Source organism: Anser anser (genome assembly GCF_964211835.1).
Source record: "Anser anser genome assembly, chromosome: Z".
Lineage (NCBI taxonomy): Eukaryota > Metazoa > Chordata > Aves > Anseriformes > Anatidae > Anser > Anser anser.
This window is the reverse complement of record NC_139723.1, coordinates 51,552,348-51,572,158: the sequence shown is the minus strand read 5'-3', so window position 1 is coordinate 51,572,158 and position 19,811 is coordinate 51,552,348. Positions and strand designations below refer to the sequence as shown.

General features: G+C 38.5%; 1 protein-coding gene across 1 annotated transcript in view; it reads left to right on the top strand.

Moving 5' to 3' along the window:
- LOC310889524 (ADAMTS-like protein 1) overlaps positions 1-19,811 on the top strand; it is a 204,627-nt gene that overhangs the window by 66,224 nt on the left and 118,592 nt on the right. The window contains exons 5-9 of the mRNA XM_083817104.1: positions 79-205; positions 7,047-7,121; positions 10,093-10,250; positions 17,820-17,931; positions 19,718-19,811. The exon at positions 19,718-19,811 is cut by the window's right edge and continues 45 nt beyond it. Of these exons, the coding sequence (XP_083673230.1) occupies positions 79-205; positions 7,047-7,121; positions 10,093-10,250; positions 17,820-17,931; positions 19,718-19,811 (566 nt within the window). The remainder of the gene's footprint in view (positions 1-78; positions 206-7,046; positions 7,122-10,092; positions 10,251-17,819; positions 17,932-19,717) is intronic.

Below are 19,811 nucleotides of genomic sequence, written 5' to 3'. Positions count from 1 at the left end.
GTAATTAGTTGCAGAGATGGATCAAGCAGTCAGGCAGTAGGTGTTCACATTGAACTGCACATCTTTCTCTCTTGCCAGATTGTTGGCTGTGACCGCCAGCTGGGAAGCGCTGTCAAGGAAGATAACTGTGGGGTCTGCAATGGCGATGGGTCCACCTGCCGTCTGGTTCGAGGCCAGTATAAGTCCCAGCTCTCAGCAAATAAACGTAAGCTGTCCCTTCTACTAAAGTGCCATCTTTCCCCTTAGTGAAATGTATATTTCTTGCCAAGTATATTTCACCCCACTCTTTCTCAGGCAGTTGAGTGATCATCATCATACTAGATGTCCCCATTATTTCTTCCCTCTTGGGTTAAATGACATTTATTCAGACTATAGCTCTGGCTGTGGGAATGGACAAAGGATTGTGGAGAGGTGTCACTAGTGTATTCCCCATCTTACCTCACTAGCTGTTTGGGAAAAGCCGGGGAAGGAGAAGAGCTGGCTTTATCCACGTTGTTCTGGCAGTATTAGCTGACTGCATAGGACCCAGTCCATGCTGTAGTGAAAACATTGTCTTATCCTGCCCCCAAGCAGAAAGGAGTCCTGAGTGGGGATGGTGGTTCCATCCTGACACAATGCTCTGTACCAAAACCTATACCAGAAGCACAGCTTCTTGCATGCTAGCAGTCAAATTGTGCCTCCATGAATGGGTATGGACGGACATGGACCTTCCCAAACAGTCTTAGCCAGCTTTGACTGAAAGTGGTGAAGTAGCATGAGTGTGTTCCATTGACGGGGTTATTTTATCTGGACCCCCAGGTAGGCTTATCAGCCTGGTTACACCACCACAGAGGGAATTATAGCTGCTTTGGTATGAGAGGTGAGGCATGTCTGGTCACTTTGAAGGAAGGGTAGAAAGGTTGGCATACCCTATACCTAGGTAGATACACCTAAAATAACCATGTTAGCCTGTAAGCCTGCCCCCATCTGTAATCAGTGGCATTAGAGTTTACTCAGACCTGCTCTTACTATTTTTGCAGATTTCTTTCATTACCATGAAAATGTATATGACCTGAAAGTTTAAAGTAACAGCATAATATCTACTGAAGAGTGCATGTACAGTTGTGGGTTCTTATACAGACAGCATTCAGCTTGTGTAAGGGATGGTGAGAGGAGCTTTTTACAAATTGTTCTGCTGAGCTACAGAGGACAATACATAGAAGAGTAATTAGTACGAGAAATAGGACAGATGGATGAAAGGGAGGGAAAGAGGGAGGGAGAGAAGAAGGAGGGAAAGAAGGAAGGCAGGAAGGAGGGAAAGAAGGAAGGCAGGAAGGAGGGCAAGCAGGAAGGCAAAAAGGCAGAAAAAAGGAAGGAAGGAAGGAAGGAAGGAAGGAAGGAAGGAAGGAAGGAAGGAAGGAAGGAAGGAAGGAAGGAAGGAAGGAAGGAAGGAAGGAAGGAAGGAAGGAAGGAAAGAGAGAGAGAGAGAGAGAGAAAGAAAGAAAGAAAGAAAGAAAGAAAGAAAGAAAGAAAGAAAGAAAGAAAGAAAAGGAAAGAAAGAAAGAAGGAAAGAAAGAAAGGAAAAAAGAAAAAGAAAGACAGAAAGGAAGGAAGGAAGAAAGGAAGAAAGGAAGAAAGAAAGAAAGGAAGAAAGAAAGAAAGAAGAAAAAAGAAAGAAAGAAAGAAAGAAAGAAAGAAAGAAAGAGAAAGAAAGAAAGAAAGAAAGAAAGAAAGAAAGAAAGAAAGAAAGAAAGAAAGAAAGGAAGGAAGGAAGGAAGGAAGGAAGGAAGAAAGGAAGAAAGAAAGAAAGAAAGAAAGGAAGGAAGGAAGGAAGGAAGAAAGGAAGGAAGAAGGGAAGAAAGAAAGGAAGAAAGAAAGGAAGGAAGAAAGAAAGAAGAAAGGAATAAAGAAAGGAAGAAAGAAAGGAAGAAAGGAAGGAAGGAAGGAAGGAAGGAAGGAAGGAAGAAAGAAAGAAAGAAAGAAAGAAAGAAAGAAAGAAAGAAAGAAAGAAAGAAAGAAAGAAAGAAAAAGAAAGAAAGAAAGAAAGAAAGAAAGAAAGAAAGAAAGAAAGAAAGAAAGAAAGAAAGAAAAAAGGAAGGAAGGAAGGAAGAAAGGAAGAAAGAAGAAAAAGAAAGGAAGAAAGGAAGAAAGAAGAAAAAGAAAGAAAGAAAGGAAGAAAGAAGAAAAAGAAAGAAAGAAAGAAAGAAAGAAAGAAAGAAAGAAAGAAAGAAAGAAAGAAAGAAAGAAAAGTTTAAAGAAAGAAAAAGTATTCTTTCCTGAAAATGAATAATCCTCTTAAGAGTTTCTTTTCTGAGGCAGAATTGAATTTGGTGGGCAAAGGAAATAATTCACAGAGATTTAGGAATGGAATTTCACTCGCTGTAACTGTTTCTCCAATGTGCATGAACAGATTTAGAAAGCTCCAAGCTGCTTGAGACTTTATAGTATTTGCAAATTTTTTTGGCACAAGTCTTTTTCTGCAGGAATAATTCATTATTTTTCAGTTACTTTGTGGTAAAATGGTGTTCCTCTCTTTTCTACTGAGAATAAAGGCACTAATAGGTTATGCACAATACTAAGATGCTAGTAAAATACAGTCCCTAGTCCCAGTGGTTTGCTATTAAAGAATGTTATATATATAGAAGAGCAGATGGCAGAGAGTGTAGTCATAGAAGGAGACAAATGTAAAAAAAAGTTAGAGAATGGATTGCTCAGACTCATTGACTTGCAAAAATCACTGTACAGAACTGAAGTAGATAATCAGACTGTGTACGCAGTCTACATTAGCCATGTGGCATTATTCTTTCCGGTTCTGTAAAGATACATGTTGTTATGCAAAACAGTATGAATTTTGAATAAAATAAAAAACAAATAAATAGCAAAAATAAATGTTCCTTTAAATTGGCTTTTCACAGATTTAAGGGCACACTTGCTTCAGATCCCCATCACATGTGAGTTAGTATGAATTCTTTGTGAGATAGTCCTCAAAAAATGTTATGTGCATTCTATGAAAATTTGGGGCATTTAAGTTCTGTGAGCTATTTAAAATCTGACCTATGCATATTTTCTGTGTTTATTCTACTCAATACTATTTAAATATCTGTCACTTTGGCATTTAGTCTGTGTTCTAGCATCTTGCTTATTTGTTACTGAGAGTGCATCCACATAAACATTTCTGGGATCAGGACCTCATCTATTTCCTGAAATAACCGAATTACATTTGGCATGCCAGTAGCTTAATTCCAAGTCATTTCTATGAAATGATGCTTGTTTCTTAAGAATGATATAAAATTTTTTCTTGGTATGAACAAGTCACTAAAATGCTGTGAAAGCCAGACTGCTTTGTAACAAAAGAAAAATCAGAAGGGACAGATGCAGCCATGACCAGATATCAGCCAAGATGTTCTGTGGGATCACCTTAGATTTTTATTTGCCTAACAGACTATGGCATTCATTTTCAAGGACTGTACTAGGGAACTTGGACAGTGACCCTTATAGCAGCTCTGTCCCAATAGTTTCTGAAGTTGTTATATCTGAAAACCACCCCAGACACTGTCTTGAGCTCATCATCCTGAATTGATATTCCCTTGGTGTTCACATCCAGTTCCATTTTCCATGTTGTTTATACCATGCAAAGGCACAGGAGGATAGTACAAGAAAGAAATTCATAGAGCTTTTAAACATTTAGCATTTGCTATGAGAACAGCTTCCTCGGTATTTATAGAGATAGTATATGTCTCCCAGTGGTCTCGGAAACAGAAGCATAGCAGGGTAAGAGCCGATATGACCTTGAATTCTCTCCTATATTTCTGTGAAATGAGAAGCACCTGTGTCAGTGCTCTTATTTCTGTTCATATTTTTTTTCCAAATGTTACAAAAGACAGATCATCCTAGCAATATCCTTTGTTTGTAGTCCTAAGCTTGAGTGGTTCATTCTTTCTAAGTTTGTGTAAAGTGAAAACTCTCTTTTTTATATGTCCTTTTGGAAAGAGTTTATGTGTCTTCCTATGGAGATGAATTACGGAGCTGTATCTAAGCAGGCATCTTCGTTTTTACCAAGTAGTTAGAAAGTTGCTCCCTTTAAATGGGGGATGAATTCTGCTGATCACTTTGTGCAGAGTTAGTATTTCTCTAAAACAGGAATTGACATCTACGGGTGAAGTAGATTACTTTAAAAGTGAATTATAAAAGTTGCTGTACTGAGGCAGGGTAGATATTTGTCAGATTGCTGTAGCCATGGTTGTCAAAAATAGATGCAGTTCTGGCTTTCAGTTAAATATCAGTAGTCACGAGAGAATAAAAATAAGTATATTTTTCACCATGGGAATTGATACCTAGACCATTTGGACAAAATCCAAATTCAAGATCCAAAACAAGAAGAAAGTGGTCTCTCAGGGGAACCTGATGCATGTTCCTGACATACAAACTTTGTTTAGATCCTTTCATCTTTTTCACAGCTCAAGGACACTGTCTTTTCTCAGTTATCTGGGACTTCCCCTTGCCTTCCTATGCATCTTCTCTGGATGAAACCAGCTGTCTGTTAACCTAGTTTGTAAGTTTTCTTTAGTGTTCTACATGGCTGCTCCACGATCTGCCTCTCTGCCTCTCTGCTTATTGTTTGATGGAGCTGTGACTAAATATTCCCATGCTTACTTTCACATGTATCTTCACCAGAAATGACTCCTTCTTATCGCTGTTAACCTCAGGAAATTATCCCTCACTGAGGGATACTGTGAAAACAGGAAGCACTGTGATAAACAGAAATCCCATTGAGTGTTGTTATTCACGTAAAGTGTGATAAGATTTCAAAATGAGAGCAACAACAAGATCAGATAAAATATAGTTCTTGCAACATGATGGGGGAGAAGAGACATGCAAATAATATAAGATATATAAGCTTGCGTAATCTTTAACGTGTTTGATTGTAGTGTGACAGTTCAGTGAGTTGTTAACTCTCTAGCACAGGGCTTATAGCTGTGAAGCAGTCAAATATAATAAAGACCTGGGACTGTTTTTAACTGAGACATGTAAAAAGACCATTAACACATTTTTTTGAAAAAATAGAGTCATTGTTTTCCCAGACTCATTCCAATAAATGTGATACATACAACAAGATGTTGTCATATTCATGGATTGTCCCCCAGTTACTTGTCCTATTTGTTATCATCTTGAATATTAGTACCAGGGTGGTAACAATAAAATCAACATTAGAATATAACTGTTGTATAAATTTTTTAAGACCTGAGTATTTGTCTTCTCAAACAGAAAATTTGAAATCTGTGTAGAAATGAAAGATGTCTATCTTTGTTAATGAATGTGTTATCAGAGATGTACATGAGCAGAATGTGTATTGAACAGAGTTTAACCCCAGTGTTTCAGAAGTGTTGGGTGACAATGACACTTCTGGATAGCTTGATAAATAAATAAATAAATCAGATTTCGAAAATGAAGACAAGGTTCAGAAGGTGTAGGGACACGAACACAGGGATTACCTCTGTTCAACTTGTGTGACACTCAGCAGTTTATCAAACTGCCTGCATATGTCACTTCACTTTGGGGATTTTAAGAAGCCACAGAGGTATATGGGTATTTCACCCGATACAGCTCTCCAGTATAAGAGTGTCAGAAGTGCCTATGGCACATGACTGAGTTTAAAATTTAAGAGGGTTCTACTTCATGTATTTGAAATATTGTAGGTTTGGATGAATGAACATGTTATTTTAAAGTCCCTGTTTCCTGTAGTTTTCCATTTTCCTGTTGCCTCTCTTTACTCTTCAACTTAAAATGACAAAATTAGTAACTACTTTGCTGATAAATGAGAATCCTGATTTGTCTAGGTTGGAATAGTTTTCCTACTTTGGTCTGGTTTCTTTTCAGAAGGTTATAGTCCCAGCCCATATTGGATGAAAGGTACTGCACTTGTATTGGTTGAATTAGCCTTACCTGACAAAATAGCACACTGCTTTGAATGTGGAGCTACAGCTCCCGTTAGTGGGGATTACATGACAGATGTGAGCACAGTTCTAATGAACAGATAGTGAAAGTGTCTTTGTTCCTCTCACATATACCACCTCCTCCAGAGACGTTAGAAATGTGTGCTTTTTCTCTCCCAAGTTGTAGTAATAGGAGAAGGAGGCAGAGAGGGCAGGGAAAGGTGAATGAACAGTTTAAGCCAGCAAGTTAGTCCATGTCAGTGCACTCTGGGCATCCAGTCCACTACCCAAGCATAGAATTTGGCATAGGTCTGTAGTATCATGTCACACCTTCCATTCCTGTCTCCCTTCAGGACGTTACTAAGGTTGCTGCCTCTTCAGAAATGCTGACTTAACTGACCTTCACAGCAGTGTGCAACAGGCAGCTAGTTCACTTGTCAGTTTAGCTCCAGTTGCAAAGCTCCCAAGGGCTTCATAGGTGTACCCTTAGGTCTTGCTCTAAGACATATTCACATGATAAATATTTCTGTTTATATTCTGTTTTCATATTCATGACCTCTGTTTTTTCCAGGGACTTTCTGATGGTGGGATGGAAAGGGAAGCAGAATTATAGGGATTCTAGTCATTATAATAAAAGGTGTGAATGGGACGGCATGCCTAAGGGCAGTGGGAGATCACCATATCACATGGGCAGAGTCATGGAGAAGCTGTGGAGTTCAACTGGGAAAGAGTCAGCTGAAGGAAGTAGTTTGATTAAACATGAAAATACACCTAGGCTTCTCCGCTACAACATAAACACTAATTCAGAAGCATTGGAAGGTGTTTAAGTGGAGCCATTGCAAAACAGAGAGCTATTGGTTACTTTTGAAATCCAGAAATGGTTGTGAAGGAGATGCGAATAAAGAAAATCAACATGTTTGTGTTCTTCTAAGTAGAAGGTTTTAAACTGTATTTAACAGCAGGGTTCTTTTTCAGAAGATTTTTAATGTTCTCCCACAATTTATAGGTGTTATTTTTCATCATTCCAGAAGCTGTTCTTCTGACTTCCTTTTAAGCACTTATTTTATTGGTTATTTGGTAATTGATGAGAATTTCTCTGTTTGTTTACTCCATACATTTTTGTCTTCCCCACAGTGGATGATACAGTGGTTGCTATTCCCTATGGAAGCAGGCATGTTCGCCTCGTGCTAAAAGGACCTGATCATTTATGTAAGTAGAAAAAGTTAGTGTACATCTGTTTAAGAAAGCCTTGCTAATCCACAGTGCTCTGTTTACAATGAGGTGTCTGGTTTCCCTCTCTCAGATCACTGATTTCAACACAAGGATGAGTCCTGCCCTCAGAAGCTCTCCCCAGACCCAGTTGCATCAGTGGTACATGCTTATTTCAGAGCAGAGCTTGGCCAGCATTGCAGAATCCTTCTCCCTTCCATGATTTTTCCATCATATTTGTTTGCTTATCCTTTGGCTGGCTCTTTTGGTGCCAAGTGCTTTTGTTTAAAATTAATAAAATATATCCCACTGAGTGAAGAAATATTGAGGACAGTAAAATATAAGCTTCCCTACAACTGAGCTTAGCCATCAAACTACTCATGACTTTAACACATGTTTCTGTTATGATAATCTCACTCACTCCTGTAGATACACACACGCACAGAAAACCACAGTGAGAAGATCAGAAACAGCATGCGCATGTCAAGCCATGCTCTTTAAGAGTGATATTGCTCCAGGGAGTTAAGCCCATTGACTGCTGCTAGCCAGTCACTTGGTAGCTTTAACAGTTTTTCCCTGCTTCTCCTGACAGGGAGTTGTGCATCGCAGCAGCCTCTCTAGGAGAAGAGTCTCAGTATTTGAGAATATTCTGGGAGAGCTGTAGGCAAATCCATTTGTTTCCTGAACAGAGACTCTCAGCAATAGAAGCTCTTACCTTCCAATGCAGTAGCTACTCACAGGCTGCTTCATTTTTCATTGGCAACAAACACAATAGTGTTGGTAAAAGGGATTTGCTGTCAGGAAAAAAATAAAAAAAATAAATAAATAAATCCCCAGGCAGTACTGAATAGTATTTCAAAAGCACCAATTATTGTCAGATAAGTAGGGCTGCCCTTCCCCTTTTCTAAAAGGCAATAATGGCTTTCCTGCAGCATGGACCAGTTAGAGTCCTGCGTGTTTTTCAGTGTAAATACAGTCATTAGTGTAAGCAAAGACATGAAACGCAAAATCATTCCCACTCTCCCCAGACTTCTTTTGCCTAAAGTACTTATATTGAGTAGAAAGATGAGGTGGTTTATCTGTTCAGTGTACACCGCTTGTGTTGAGAAAGCAATAGGTATGCCATAAATCTTTTATGATTGCTTGGATTTAGAGCTGTGAATAAAGACCAGCAAAATACAGGTTATAAACTAAGAAAAAATATATCACGTTTTTCTTAAAAGTTCAAATGCTGCATGTCTTTCACTTTTAAGTGGCCCTTTGGGTCCACCAGTGCTGCTCTAGTATAGCTGTTATGACTTTCCCAGTAAATTATTTGCATTCTTATTTTCTATTCTGTCTTCTTTCTCAATATAGATGTTCTCTACCAAGGTAGAAAAAATTGTTACTTTTATTTTATTTTTTTTCAGTGAAATTGATCTGTAAAACAGCTTAGAGAGAAATGAGATTTCAGCAGGAGAGGCTAATCTAAAGCTGTCTTCACATGCCATATCACATTTCAGGACACAAAAGATTTGAATCAGCGAGGTCTGCCTGAGTCATTGCTTGAGATTTAGATGAACTGCTCTGTGTAAACATGAATAAGTCCAGATACATCTCTTTCTTGTTTCAGATGTCTACATGAATCTTTGTGTTCACCCATCAAAGGATTTTATATATGTATGAGCTATAGTCAGTTTGGGGATGGGAGTATTTTGCCCTGTGAACTTTGGTTGTGGGAGAAGTCAACAGGAGGCCGATTATATATACACAAGTCTTAAAACCATCTTTATCCCTGATGCATGCCGCCCTGTCCAGAAATAAATATAAGGCCAAGTGTATCACAAAAGAAGAGACTAGTCTCACTGAAAACCAAGGAATTCATTAATACAGAGCGAATTCTTAGTGTACTGCCTCAGCAACATCCTTCTTGAATTAATTCCCATGACCCACCCTGAAAAGCAGCCTAATTACTGCTATTATCTTTCCTCTAATTGACAACTTAATACATTCTGATAAAACTATTTCTTCTTTTTACTCTCTCTCAAAATGTGGTTCCATCAGATTAATACTTTTCCCCCATCTAATTCAGATTTTCTCTTAGTTGCCTTTCTGTGTAGGAGATTTTGTATATAACTTCACAAATACATGCGGAAGGATTACAACTTTGCAATCCTTCATGATGAAATGCATTTTGAATAACTAATAATGAAACAGCTTACTAGTAAACATGTTTTAGGGCATAATCTGGAGCTGGTGGGGAGGCTAACTAGATGATGGAACAGGTCCACTGTCTTAATTGTTGGTTTCCATTTAATAAATCATTTGATGTGCTTAGTATGATTCAGTACCAAACAGTATCTGAATTAATGCCCTTTGGGTATGTGGTGGGGAGAGCTGTAAACACACAGAGAGCCAGAGGGAGAGCTTAGCACACCCTATTCCTTCCTATTATGTTGGATGGATCAGACTACTTCTGGAGGAGAGGCAGGATTGCTGTTCTGATCTTTCCTTCCTGGCCATCCTGCTTTCAGTTAATTGTCATTGCAACATGTGGTCAGTGACCCACCTTTGAACTGAGAGTGAGAAGAGCAACTACTCCAGCACTCATGGAGGAAGGTCTGAGGCATGCTCCATGTAGGAGTGTCGCTTAAAGGGAGTAAGTTAAACAGCAGCAAATATGCCTAACTAGGAATGGATTAATATGTCTGGAAGAGAGTAAAAAAATGCCCAGTGGGTAAGGAAATAGATATGTAGCTAGAAATCTGGGGGCTGAGCAACACCAAAAAGTGGAAGGAGGAGGAAAAAATACAAAGGGATGTATGGAAATGTGAATAAACTGTGGAAAAGAAAAGAGAAGCTACATTATCACTAATTTAGGAGGGAAATCTGCATCACCACAATTTTCTTTTCTTCTTTTTATCTACTCTATCTTTCTGTTATTTCAAATTATAATGCCCTACTTTCCTGTTAATTTGTTTATATTTGCCAGATTTGGAAACCAAGACTCTCCAAGGTGTGAAGGGTGAAAACAACCTCAGTTCCACAGGTTCCTTCATTGTGGACAATTCTAGCATCGATTTCCAGACGTTTCCTGACAAGGAGATACTGAGAATATCTGGGCCTCTCACTGCAGACTTCACTGTCAAGGTGAGGCTCATCAACCAAATACACTTCATAAAACAATATAAAATGACACAAGATGTGGTAGAAAGATGAGCAACAATTCTTGAGAACTTAATTTTTCAGTAGGTATTTACCACAAAGTCTAGTCCAGGTTAGTTCTTGAACTTTACATTAAATTCCTCATAGTTAAATATCTGATGAAGGCTTTCTGGGTACTCCTCAGAAGAGACTGAGTATATGAAGAGAAAAGCATATTCAATGAATGCTGTACAGAGAAAAGATGAACTCATTACAAGAAAATGGAGATTACTTTATGTACTGTTTGAAGCTTGCTTAGTTTGTGACAAAAAGAAAGAAAGTCCATCTCTTTGGTCCATAATTTGTGAAGTTTATGGCAGTGTAATTACACGGAAGACTGTAGGAGTGGAGAATGAGGTCCCCAAGCTCAAAAATAAGTGGGATGACTTTGGTTGAGAAGTCATGGTGTCATTCTGAAGTTCTGCTTTGTGTTGCACTGGTAATAAGAGTCAGATCGTTTCCTCCCATCAGACCATTTCTATTCTTCCAGGTAATATAAAACACATTGCTGGAAGCAGTGCACACATTCTGTAGGAAAACACACATACAAAAATGAGCTTTGGGGAATTACAATAAAATAAATCCTTTTCCAGCAGGTCCAAGGAACCTGAAGGATTTCAGCTGTAAAATTGTAAAACCTGTATCATGTCCAGACTACATAAATTTTTCACCTTGGACCCCTGAGGCAGATGACATTTGCTTTAACCTAGAGACAATGAAAGCTGTAAGCTTGAAGAGTAAACTGGAAAATTAAGTAGGTAATGGGATTGGGTTAAACTGTACTGGCCTGGAATGCGTTAGCTTTGGTAGCAGAGCCCTGTGGACTGCCCTCTAGCCCTCTTGGTATGACAGCAGCCCAAAAATCAAGCAGAAGTTATCAAAACCGGTTCACAGAGAGAAGCCTGACCTGAAGAATGCATTCCTTCTGTGCTTGCAGATCAGAACGAATATGCCTCAGTGAAACAGATGCTGGTCAACTCAAAATGTCTAAAACACTATATTATGGATTATATCCAGATGATGAAAATTAGAATGATGTAAACAGTACTGCTTACTTTACATTATGTATACCGGCTACAGATTTAAGGCAGCCTGTCTAGTTATAACATACCTGTTGTGGACATCATCATGTAGACCAACATCCTTGAAATGATAATGGGAAGGACAGAAGGGCTGGACTGTGGTCCTGGTATTTACACTGTTCTCTTGATAAGGGGGAAAATAGCTTTATCTCTTGGAGCATACATTTCCTTCTCTACCAAAACAAGGTAAAGTACATTTCTGAAAAAACAGATGAAAGGCTTCACTGTGGTGCTGGCAAGCTTCCCTTACACAGCAGGATGTCTTTGGTGTCAAGATTTACTTGCCTGGAAAACAGCAACTTTTATGCAAACAGATCTAGATGGATTTTTAGATGTATTAGAACTCAGAGGTAATGTAGGCTGGCTTCTCTCAAGTAGAGTTACTGCTGGGGTTAGGATTTTGGCCAGTCATTGTCTAACAGGCCATAGCTAAGACAGAAGTCAATACTGGATGTGGAGTTACATAGAACTCTTGTGGTATCCAGACAACTCTTATCTCAGTTGTGATCTAGGACTGGCAAAAAATGCTGGTGAGAGAAATGCATTTGATTATAGTCCAGGTTAGCAAAAGAAAATAAGGCTGGGGCTCAGCCTAGACTTCCTGGGATCTGCAGGGGCATGCAGAAAATTGTGCATGTGCAGGCAGCCAGCTGGCAAATGCTGATGGGTCCTGTCAGGCTAGGGCCAGGACTGGATTAAATAATCTCTTTTGAACCAAGAGCAAGGAGTGATTTACCCTGTGGAATGAAGAAATTACTTCAGTGTTGCCTTTGGGGCTAAGGCTGAAAAATGCAAATTTGCTCTAGCAACAAGAACTTACTTTTTTGTTTGTGGTTGGTTTATTGCTGAATTTTAGAGATACTGGGGTTGAAGACAGTGAGGGTCTTCTGTGTCCTTTAGTTCTGATGCTGACAAAGGTTTCCAGAGAAGGTTGTGTCTCATAGCTAGGAGAAGGCTGCAGGTGACACACGAAGTGACAAAGGACCTAGTCCTGCAAGCCCTGATAGATGGAGGTTAGGATGGTGCTCCTACGAGTAGATGAGCTAGAGTTAAGACTCTGCACACAGAAATAGTAAGAGTTAAAATTTATTTGTGACTGAGTCAAGTTTTGTGTCATCAATGGCAAATGACCAAAGCACTTTGCTGCATCTAGGAGAGCTCATTGGAATATGGTCCTTTCATCATAAAACTATACTACCTCTTGAGATACGTGACCTGCCTGAGGTCACTTCTGTAGAGTGACGGTTGGACCTAACAGGAAGCAAATCTATAATGTGCTCTGCCTCACTGGCTTTTATCAACTTAAGCTTGCATTCAGAAGTCTGTGTGTTTTGTTTTGTTGTTGTTGTTGTTTGTTTGTTTTGAGTAACCATAAATACGACATATTACAGCATCTTTATTTCTGTTTTTTCTCCTGTTATGGCAAATGTGGCAAAATTTATGGGAAGCCATGTAGCAATCTTCTGAAAATAATGTATAGATTCTGTTTCATACCCACCTTTGTTTCCTGTTCAATAAAAATGATCTCTTGGAATAGCTCTTAGAAAATGATTATTCTCCTAATCTGCATATTCCACCTAATATACACATTCCACATAAAAGGTATTGGAACTTCAATACTAGGTCAAACAAAAAGTCTGCTTCACTCAGGTTTCTGTTTCAGAGAAGGACTGGTTCCAGCTACTGCAAGAAAGAGTGCAAGGAATAGTAAGTGCCATAGTTAAAGATAATCTATAATCTGCACTATAGATTAAGGTAGCATGCTCAAAGTTGCATTCTCTTAACCTTGGAGCATGCCTTTGGTGCTGCAGAGGTCTTTCCATAGATGAGGGGGTGTTATAGGTAGTATGCACAGAAGAAATGCAGCAGTGCTGGTTCTAGTATGTTTGGAGTTGCCCTTGGTGCTGTGGAATAACTTTGGTCTCGTTTAAGAAGCTCCTGCTTTTGTTGTATTTAGTAGTGGATTCTGTACAGATTATTGTAGCTGATAGCAGCAGTAGCTGAGACAATAGGCTTCATTGCTGCCAGCTGTCCTGGCCAATTTATTGCACTGATTTTCTGCCTGGTTCCTAGGGAAGGGTTTGAGAAAAGACGTAAACCTTGAAAACTTTCTGTTTCAGTTTTGTGAGAGATTTGGTCTAAAGACTTTTTAATAGGCATCCTACTCACGTAAAGGAACACAGCTTAATCTAAGGTTGGAGCATGGTGAGCAAGTTTGTTTCAGAGATGCTTTCCATAGTTCATAGTAAAGTGGTGATAATGTAATTTCACTGTGATTTCTCTGGCTGATGTAGAGGCTGGATTGAGAAGCAGCAGAGGGAGCTGTCTTCTATTTAAAAACACCCCCAAAAAGCAGCTGACCCAACGCAGGACTGTCATGATCAAGGGACATGAATCCAGAAATGGACAGTACACGTTCCCTGGATTTCAAAGGCAAAGGTCCCTTTAGCACTCCAGGGGAATTAAAAGGCAAGCTCAGAAGAATCATGGTACAGTACTGCGTTACTGTGTTACACAGTATACTTGAAAACCTTCAGCATCTCTATGTGTTACATGTTATTTGAAACAAATCTATATAATTATTTTCCCTTGCTCCTTTTTCTGCTTCATAAACAAAATATGAACAGCAACAAATCTCTTGCACTTCATCATTCATTTTCAATGTAAGATGTTGCTACACAAAAACAGGAATATTAAAGCACTCTAAGCAGATAAAACATCATACAAAAACTGTGCTTTTACTGACATGAAAGCACAAAATTACATATGCCACAGGAGGATAGTTCTCCACACCCTCATTCCCAGTTTCTTTGTGTGTTACTTAGAAGACTTCAACAGTGAACTTAGCACTGATAAATTAAACCTACTGATTTGAGAGTTGGCACCTGCAAAAAGTATTTGTAATAATAATGTGGAAAAAAACATTAGAACTTTCTTAATAAGCAAGTTGGCCTGGAGTTTGATCATAATATACTAAATCAAATTTCGTAAGACAAAAGATAGTATGCAATAATAATTCCCTTTCCCTGTCCTTCAGTTTGTGACACATACACACACAAGAAATAAATGATATCATTTCCCCTCCCTCAATACAACAGTTTCACTAGATGTGAATGTACTACTTAATATGCTTATTGTGATTTAACACTACAATTAACATTAATAATTGCATGGTTATCCCTCCTTTTTATAAACTGCTGTTTAAATTTCACAACCACCAAAGCTGACTTAGTGCAGTTTTGTAGGCCAGGCTATTGTATTCTTCAGCAAACATAAACAAATGCTTCAGGCCTATGCAGCCAAAATCAAACATGGGAGGGTTGGGTTTGGTGGTTGTTTTTATGGGGTAGAATTTTTTGTTTTTTTATTTTTTGGCATCTTTATGTGAACTGATTGAATTTAAGGGCTATAGAAAAAGCTTAACACAATACAAAGGAGAAATCAGTTTCATGGTCACAGACAGGTCAGAATGATTCAGAAACATTATGATGCCTTTTTATTCCATCTCTGTGGTGCTATTTTAAATGGTCATTTACAAAATCAGTTATAAAAAGCAGGGTATAAGCTATGATTTTTTAACGCTCTTTCTACAAGAAAAAGATATCTCTAGCTGCTAGTTACAGTGCTCTATACAGCTATTTTCTGTTAGATAGTCTGATTACTGCAATTTGAACCAAATCTTATAAGACTGTTGATATCCTGGGTCTTATGAAGTGATGAGGGCTGCTCTGATGTTTTGAATACTCCTAAGTCTTCTGAAACCCAGAAGTCAGGGATGCTTCCCGGTGGGTTGCAATGCACAAATGCAAGGCTGAGTGCTCTATAAGATGAGTATTGTTGTTGTTAGCTATTAATATGTTTAGATAGAATTGTATTTGCAAAGACAATGAATGATTGCCATTTTCTCTGATTTAGTGACCTAGGGATGCAAAATTCACTGTTAGCTAGAGGACTTCTTCAGCACTGGCCTTTCTCATAGTGTTTCTCCTTTCTCATGTTGTTGCAAATACTGCAAGGGTCAAAAATTTCACCATACTACAGATCTGAGTATTTCAATGTGTGGAAGTTGGCCCTCTGCAGCAAAAATGTCTTAAAGCATATAACTATCAAGTCTTACTTTCAGTCTTGCAAGGCTCAGGCTGATGTTTTACCCTGGATCAAGATCTTAGCTTTAGCAAACTGTTAAACAAAATTAAAAAAAAAAAAAAAAAGACATTTTTGCTGTATGGAATCACCATATATTGTTCTTCTTCTGCTTACAGTACTCCTTAAAAAAATACACGATACTGTGCCTGCTTCTTTCACTTGTTTCTTTTGTATCATTTTAGATCATGGCTGCAGTTCATTATAATTCTTTCCCACCTATGTTGTTATCATGGCTGTATGAGTGACTTCCACTTTGGGCTGGAAAAGATGTACATCTGTCTTTTCTCTGTGTCAAAACAGACAGATAATTTTGCAGACACACAGGAATAGTCTGCAGGGGGAGGAATGCTTCTGTCTTTCTGATTTTTTTATGTGAACCATTTTTCATCCCCATCCTTTTATAGCAGGCTCTGTGTGAGCTTTTAGTTGGTTCTTCATGATTCACTGAAGACCCTACTGCTGAGTATATCTTCTGAGTTATAAGAATCACTGATGATCTTTAAAAAACGAAGAGTAAGAGCAAAATTCTCCCCAGTGAACTCTTTTTCTGCACATTCAGATCAGAGACCTTCTTCCAGCACAGTAGAATATTTTTCCCTGAAGTGCATAAGGCTTTCACAAGCCCAGAAAGACCCTTCTCAAGTGTGTGATTAATGCACCATCCCCACATAAGGAATTAGATATCCTGTCTCTGACACACAGACTCAAAATGATATTAATCCATACAAAAAGCCTCCCATTTGCTGAAGAAGCTGTATTGCTACAGCTGTATTTTTTTTTTTTAGTTTGGGGAGTTTACGTCACTGTTTACTCAAATTAGAAAAGGGCAGCCTTAGTCACAGTGAGCCAGATTTCTTTCAGTCTTCAACATATCCTGCAATATTTTCATCTTCTTCCTTCTCTTTGAGATTTACTTTGATTTGTAATCATATTTCTGTCCATCTACAGAGGAAAAAAAAAAAAAACAAACAACCCAGATTACGCTGTTCGGTTCAATTTGTCATATTTTTACTTCTGTTTCACAGTGTAGTCTTTGATGATGTCTCTCAGATTTTGGAAAGAGTGAAAATGACGGACAGATTGAAAAACGGTGTTTCCAAAACAGGGCAACTGGTTGAAAATCCAGGAAAAAAGGCAGTAATGAAACATTTTAAGTTGTCTGAGAAAAAGAACAGGGAGAAGTGCTGAGAGCAGGAGTACTGAACTGGGGAAGGATCCATATTTTCTGCCAATGATTTGTCAGTTTTCAGTCCTGCATTTTCACCATGTCAGTGATGCAGAGATGTCCAAGCAACACATCATACCCTAGGACAAATTATCAACTGGGAGAGGTTTTAGCAGCATTACTGTTCATTCCCGTACATCCGTTCAAGAGCATAGAGGTAGAAGCAAGGGCTGCCCTGCAGAGATTTTGGAGTCCCTATAACTGTATTAAAGAGTACAGCTATCAAGCAGGAAGGATTGTTTCTGAGCAAGGTACAAGAGGAGCTGCTTTAGCAAACAAATCTTTTCTTATTTTATTCTGTGCACCTCCAACTCTGGTTTACAAAGGAAATCCATTTGGCACAGAAGGTACTGGGGGCATTGAGAAGCTCAGATGGTTTAAAAGTTGCCAGTACTTGCAGACTTGGGAGACAGTTTTCTGAACAAGCTCTTGGCTCCAGCCAAAAGTCCACACCTGTGACTGAAAGGACCATTTTTGCAGCCAAAACAAAGTAAGCAGAAGGACTGTCTTATAATAATGACAATGCCACAAAGAAGAATGAAAGAGACCTCACCTCAGAAACAATAACAACAAAAAAAAGTCTGGAATTAGAATTTTTATACTTTTCTATTTCTCACACCACAGCCTCTCATTTTTATCCTCGGTATCTAGTATACATGGTTTCAGAAGGTATTTGGGGAACATTAAGGATCTAAATCCCATGTCAGTGTGGCAGGGAGAGCCAGTAGATAGTGGTAGGTGATCTGATGGAACAAAAATCAGTCCACATCCCCCCATGTTTGATAGCACTAGCCATGCATTTACCTCTTCTTTATTTCAGAACGTGGCCTCAGAGGGTCAGAAATACCTCTATTGACCATGCCTGGGCAATTTATTTGTATTTTGTGGCAAAGATTTTCCCACCAATCTATGCTCTGCTTTATGCATCTCACTTTCCTATGGCAAAGTTCCTCTGGTACTTAGGTAGCTGCAAGATGCTCCATAGCTGCAAGATACATATGGCAGAATAATTCTACTTGATATTAATATCAAGTTCACTCTTTGTTGTTACATCTTTTTCAGATCCGTTATGCTGGTGCTGCTGACAGTTCGGTCCAGTTTATGTTCTATCAGCCTATCATTCACCGATGGAGGGAAACTGATTTTTTCCCTTGTTCAGCATCCTGTGGAGGAGGTAACAACTTACCATTGTCTTCCAGAAACAGTTATTTGCATGCAAGATCTTTTCCAGCTTTTGAGATGAGATTTAGACCCTTAAAATAGATAAAAATCTGTGCATAAATGTAGTTATACCTAAAGAAGGGAGGGATGTAGTAACAATAGTAGTAGCCTTTGCATTATTTAGCATCATACTAGCTCTGTACGTTATACATATGGATATCCACATGATTGCATGTCATGGTACAGCTGTCAAACATAAAGGGCTCATGGGATTTGGGCCCACTTTGGAATCACAGGATTTGTCCTTTCTCCATTTCCACCCATCCCCACCAGCAGCTTTATTTCTCTGACCTGAAACTGAATGCAAGAATCTCAGCGCCCAAGAAATTTCAGCTTTTCATTTTTCTTTTTGCTTTAGGCTTCTGAGTTTATGTTTGACAATACTGGTTATCCTCAGTTTCCCACTACACATGGTAGTAGGGAAAGACATATTTGTTCAATGTCTGCTAGATTGCGCTAGCATTTTCAGGGTATCTGGAGAAGATACCATCTAATAGGATGCATGCAAGTTTTTGCATTACATGTTAACATATTCTGTGACAAGTCAGTAGGAGTTCTGGAACTATGGAAGTCATCAGTATTAGTGACTACTCATCTTTTGATCCAGCCTTTGCCGATATAAATTCCAATAAGAGCAATAACATCAGCAACAAGGTGAAAGACAAGCTGCAGTTTTCAGTAGATGGTAATAATGCACGATGATATTGCTATGTGTAAGTTTGGCATGATGATTTTTCCTAGGAAGTTATGCAAATTTACTATTTCACTTTCTGGTTATATTTTTCTACTTCTTGTTCTGACAATACTAATTAAATTTGATACAAGGGGAATAAATTATTGCTGGTAAACCCACAAAAGAAGGGTAACACTCCCTTTCCTCTTGGAGAATTGAGATCCTTCTGGAAATAAGAGATTGTTGGTACAGTCTTACTCTTGTGGTGTCCTATGAAGAAGACACAGAAAGAAGGGAAAGAAGGAAAAGATTCTCTCTGGATCAGAGAGAAAAGCAAGACCAACATTTGCAGGTTAGGTATTTGAAGTGTAAGAGATATAGACACCCACCACACAGAGTGGCAGAGCTTCTGGTATCTAATGATGTGTCCCATGTAGGACTGCAAATTCTCTGGACACCTTGTTGTGTTCTGTTTGTGGTTTGTTTTGTTTTTTTTTTTCTTTGTTGTTGTTTTTTCTTTGTTTTTTTTGTTTGTTTGTTTTTTCAGAAGTGACCTTAAAAAAGTTATTCCTCATGTGTACTTAATCATTTTTTTTTCTTCCTGAATCATGTAATTTACCTGTAATTCCATCAGGTCAGGACCACTCCATTTTTGTGCAGTGTAACGAATGTTACTGCAATGTGGGTGTTAACTAGTATCTACAGCTACTTGAGTTCTTAATTACTTTTTCCTATGGACCTACAGTTTGCTAAAGATTCTTCTCTAGAATCCAAAGATTCTACTTTCGTCAATTGTCAGTGTATATACAGGCTTTAAGCAAGCTGATCACATTTAGTCATGTGTTCTAGAACTGGTGGTGAGTCCCTTTTGAAAGACTTAGAGTGCGTGAAGTTGTTCTGTAAATAAAGTTGTTGTTTTTAATCTGATCTGTAAAACTGTAGCTGTTTTGTCCAAAATCACTGATATTTTCAGTTAGGCTTATACATAACCAAAACTTACATGCATTTCAGACAGAGACAGGAAAAGCACTGCATCACATGTTATTTCTCCCACTACATGTTGCAGGTTATCAACTGACTTCTGCTGAATGCTTTGATTTGAGAAGCAACCGGATAGTAGCAGATCAATACTGTCACTATTACCCTGAAAATATCAAGCC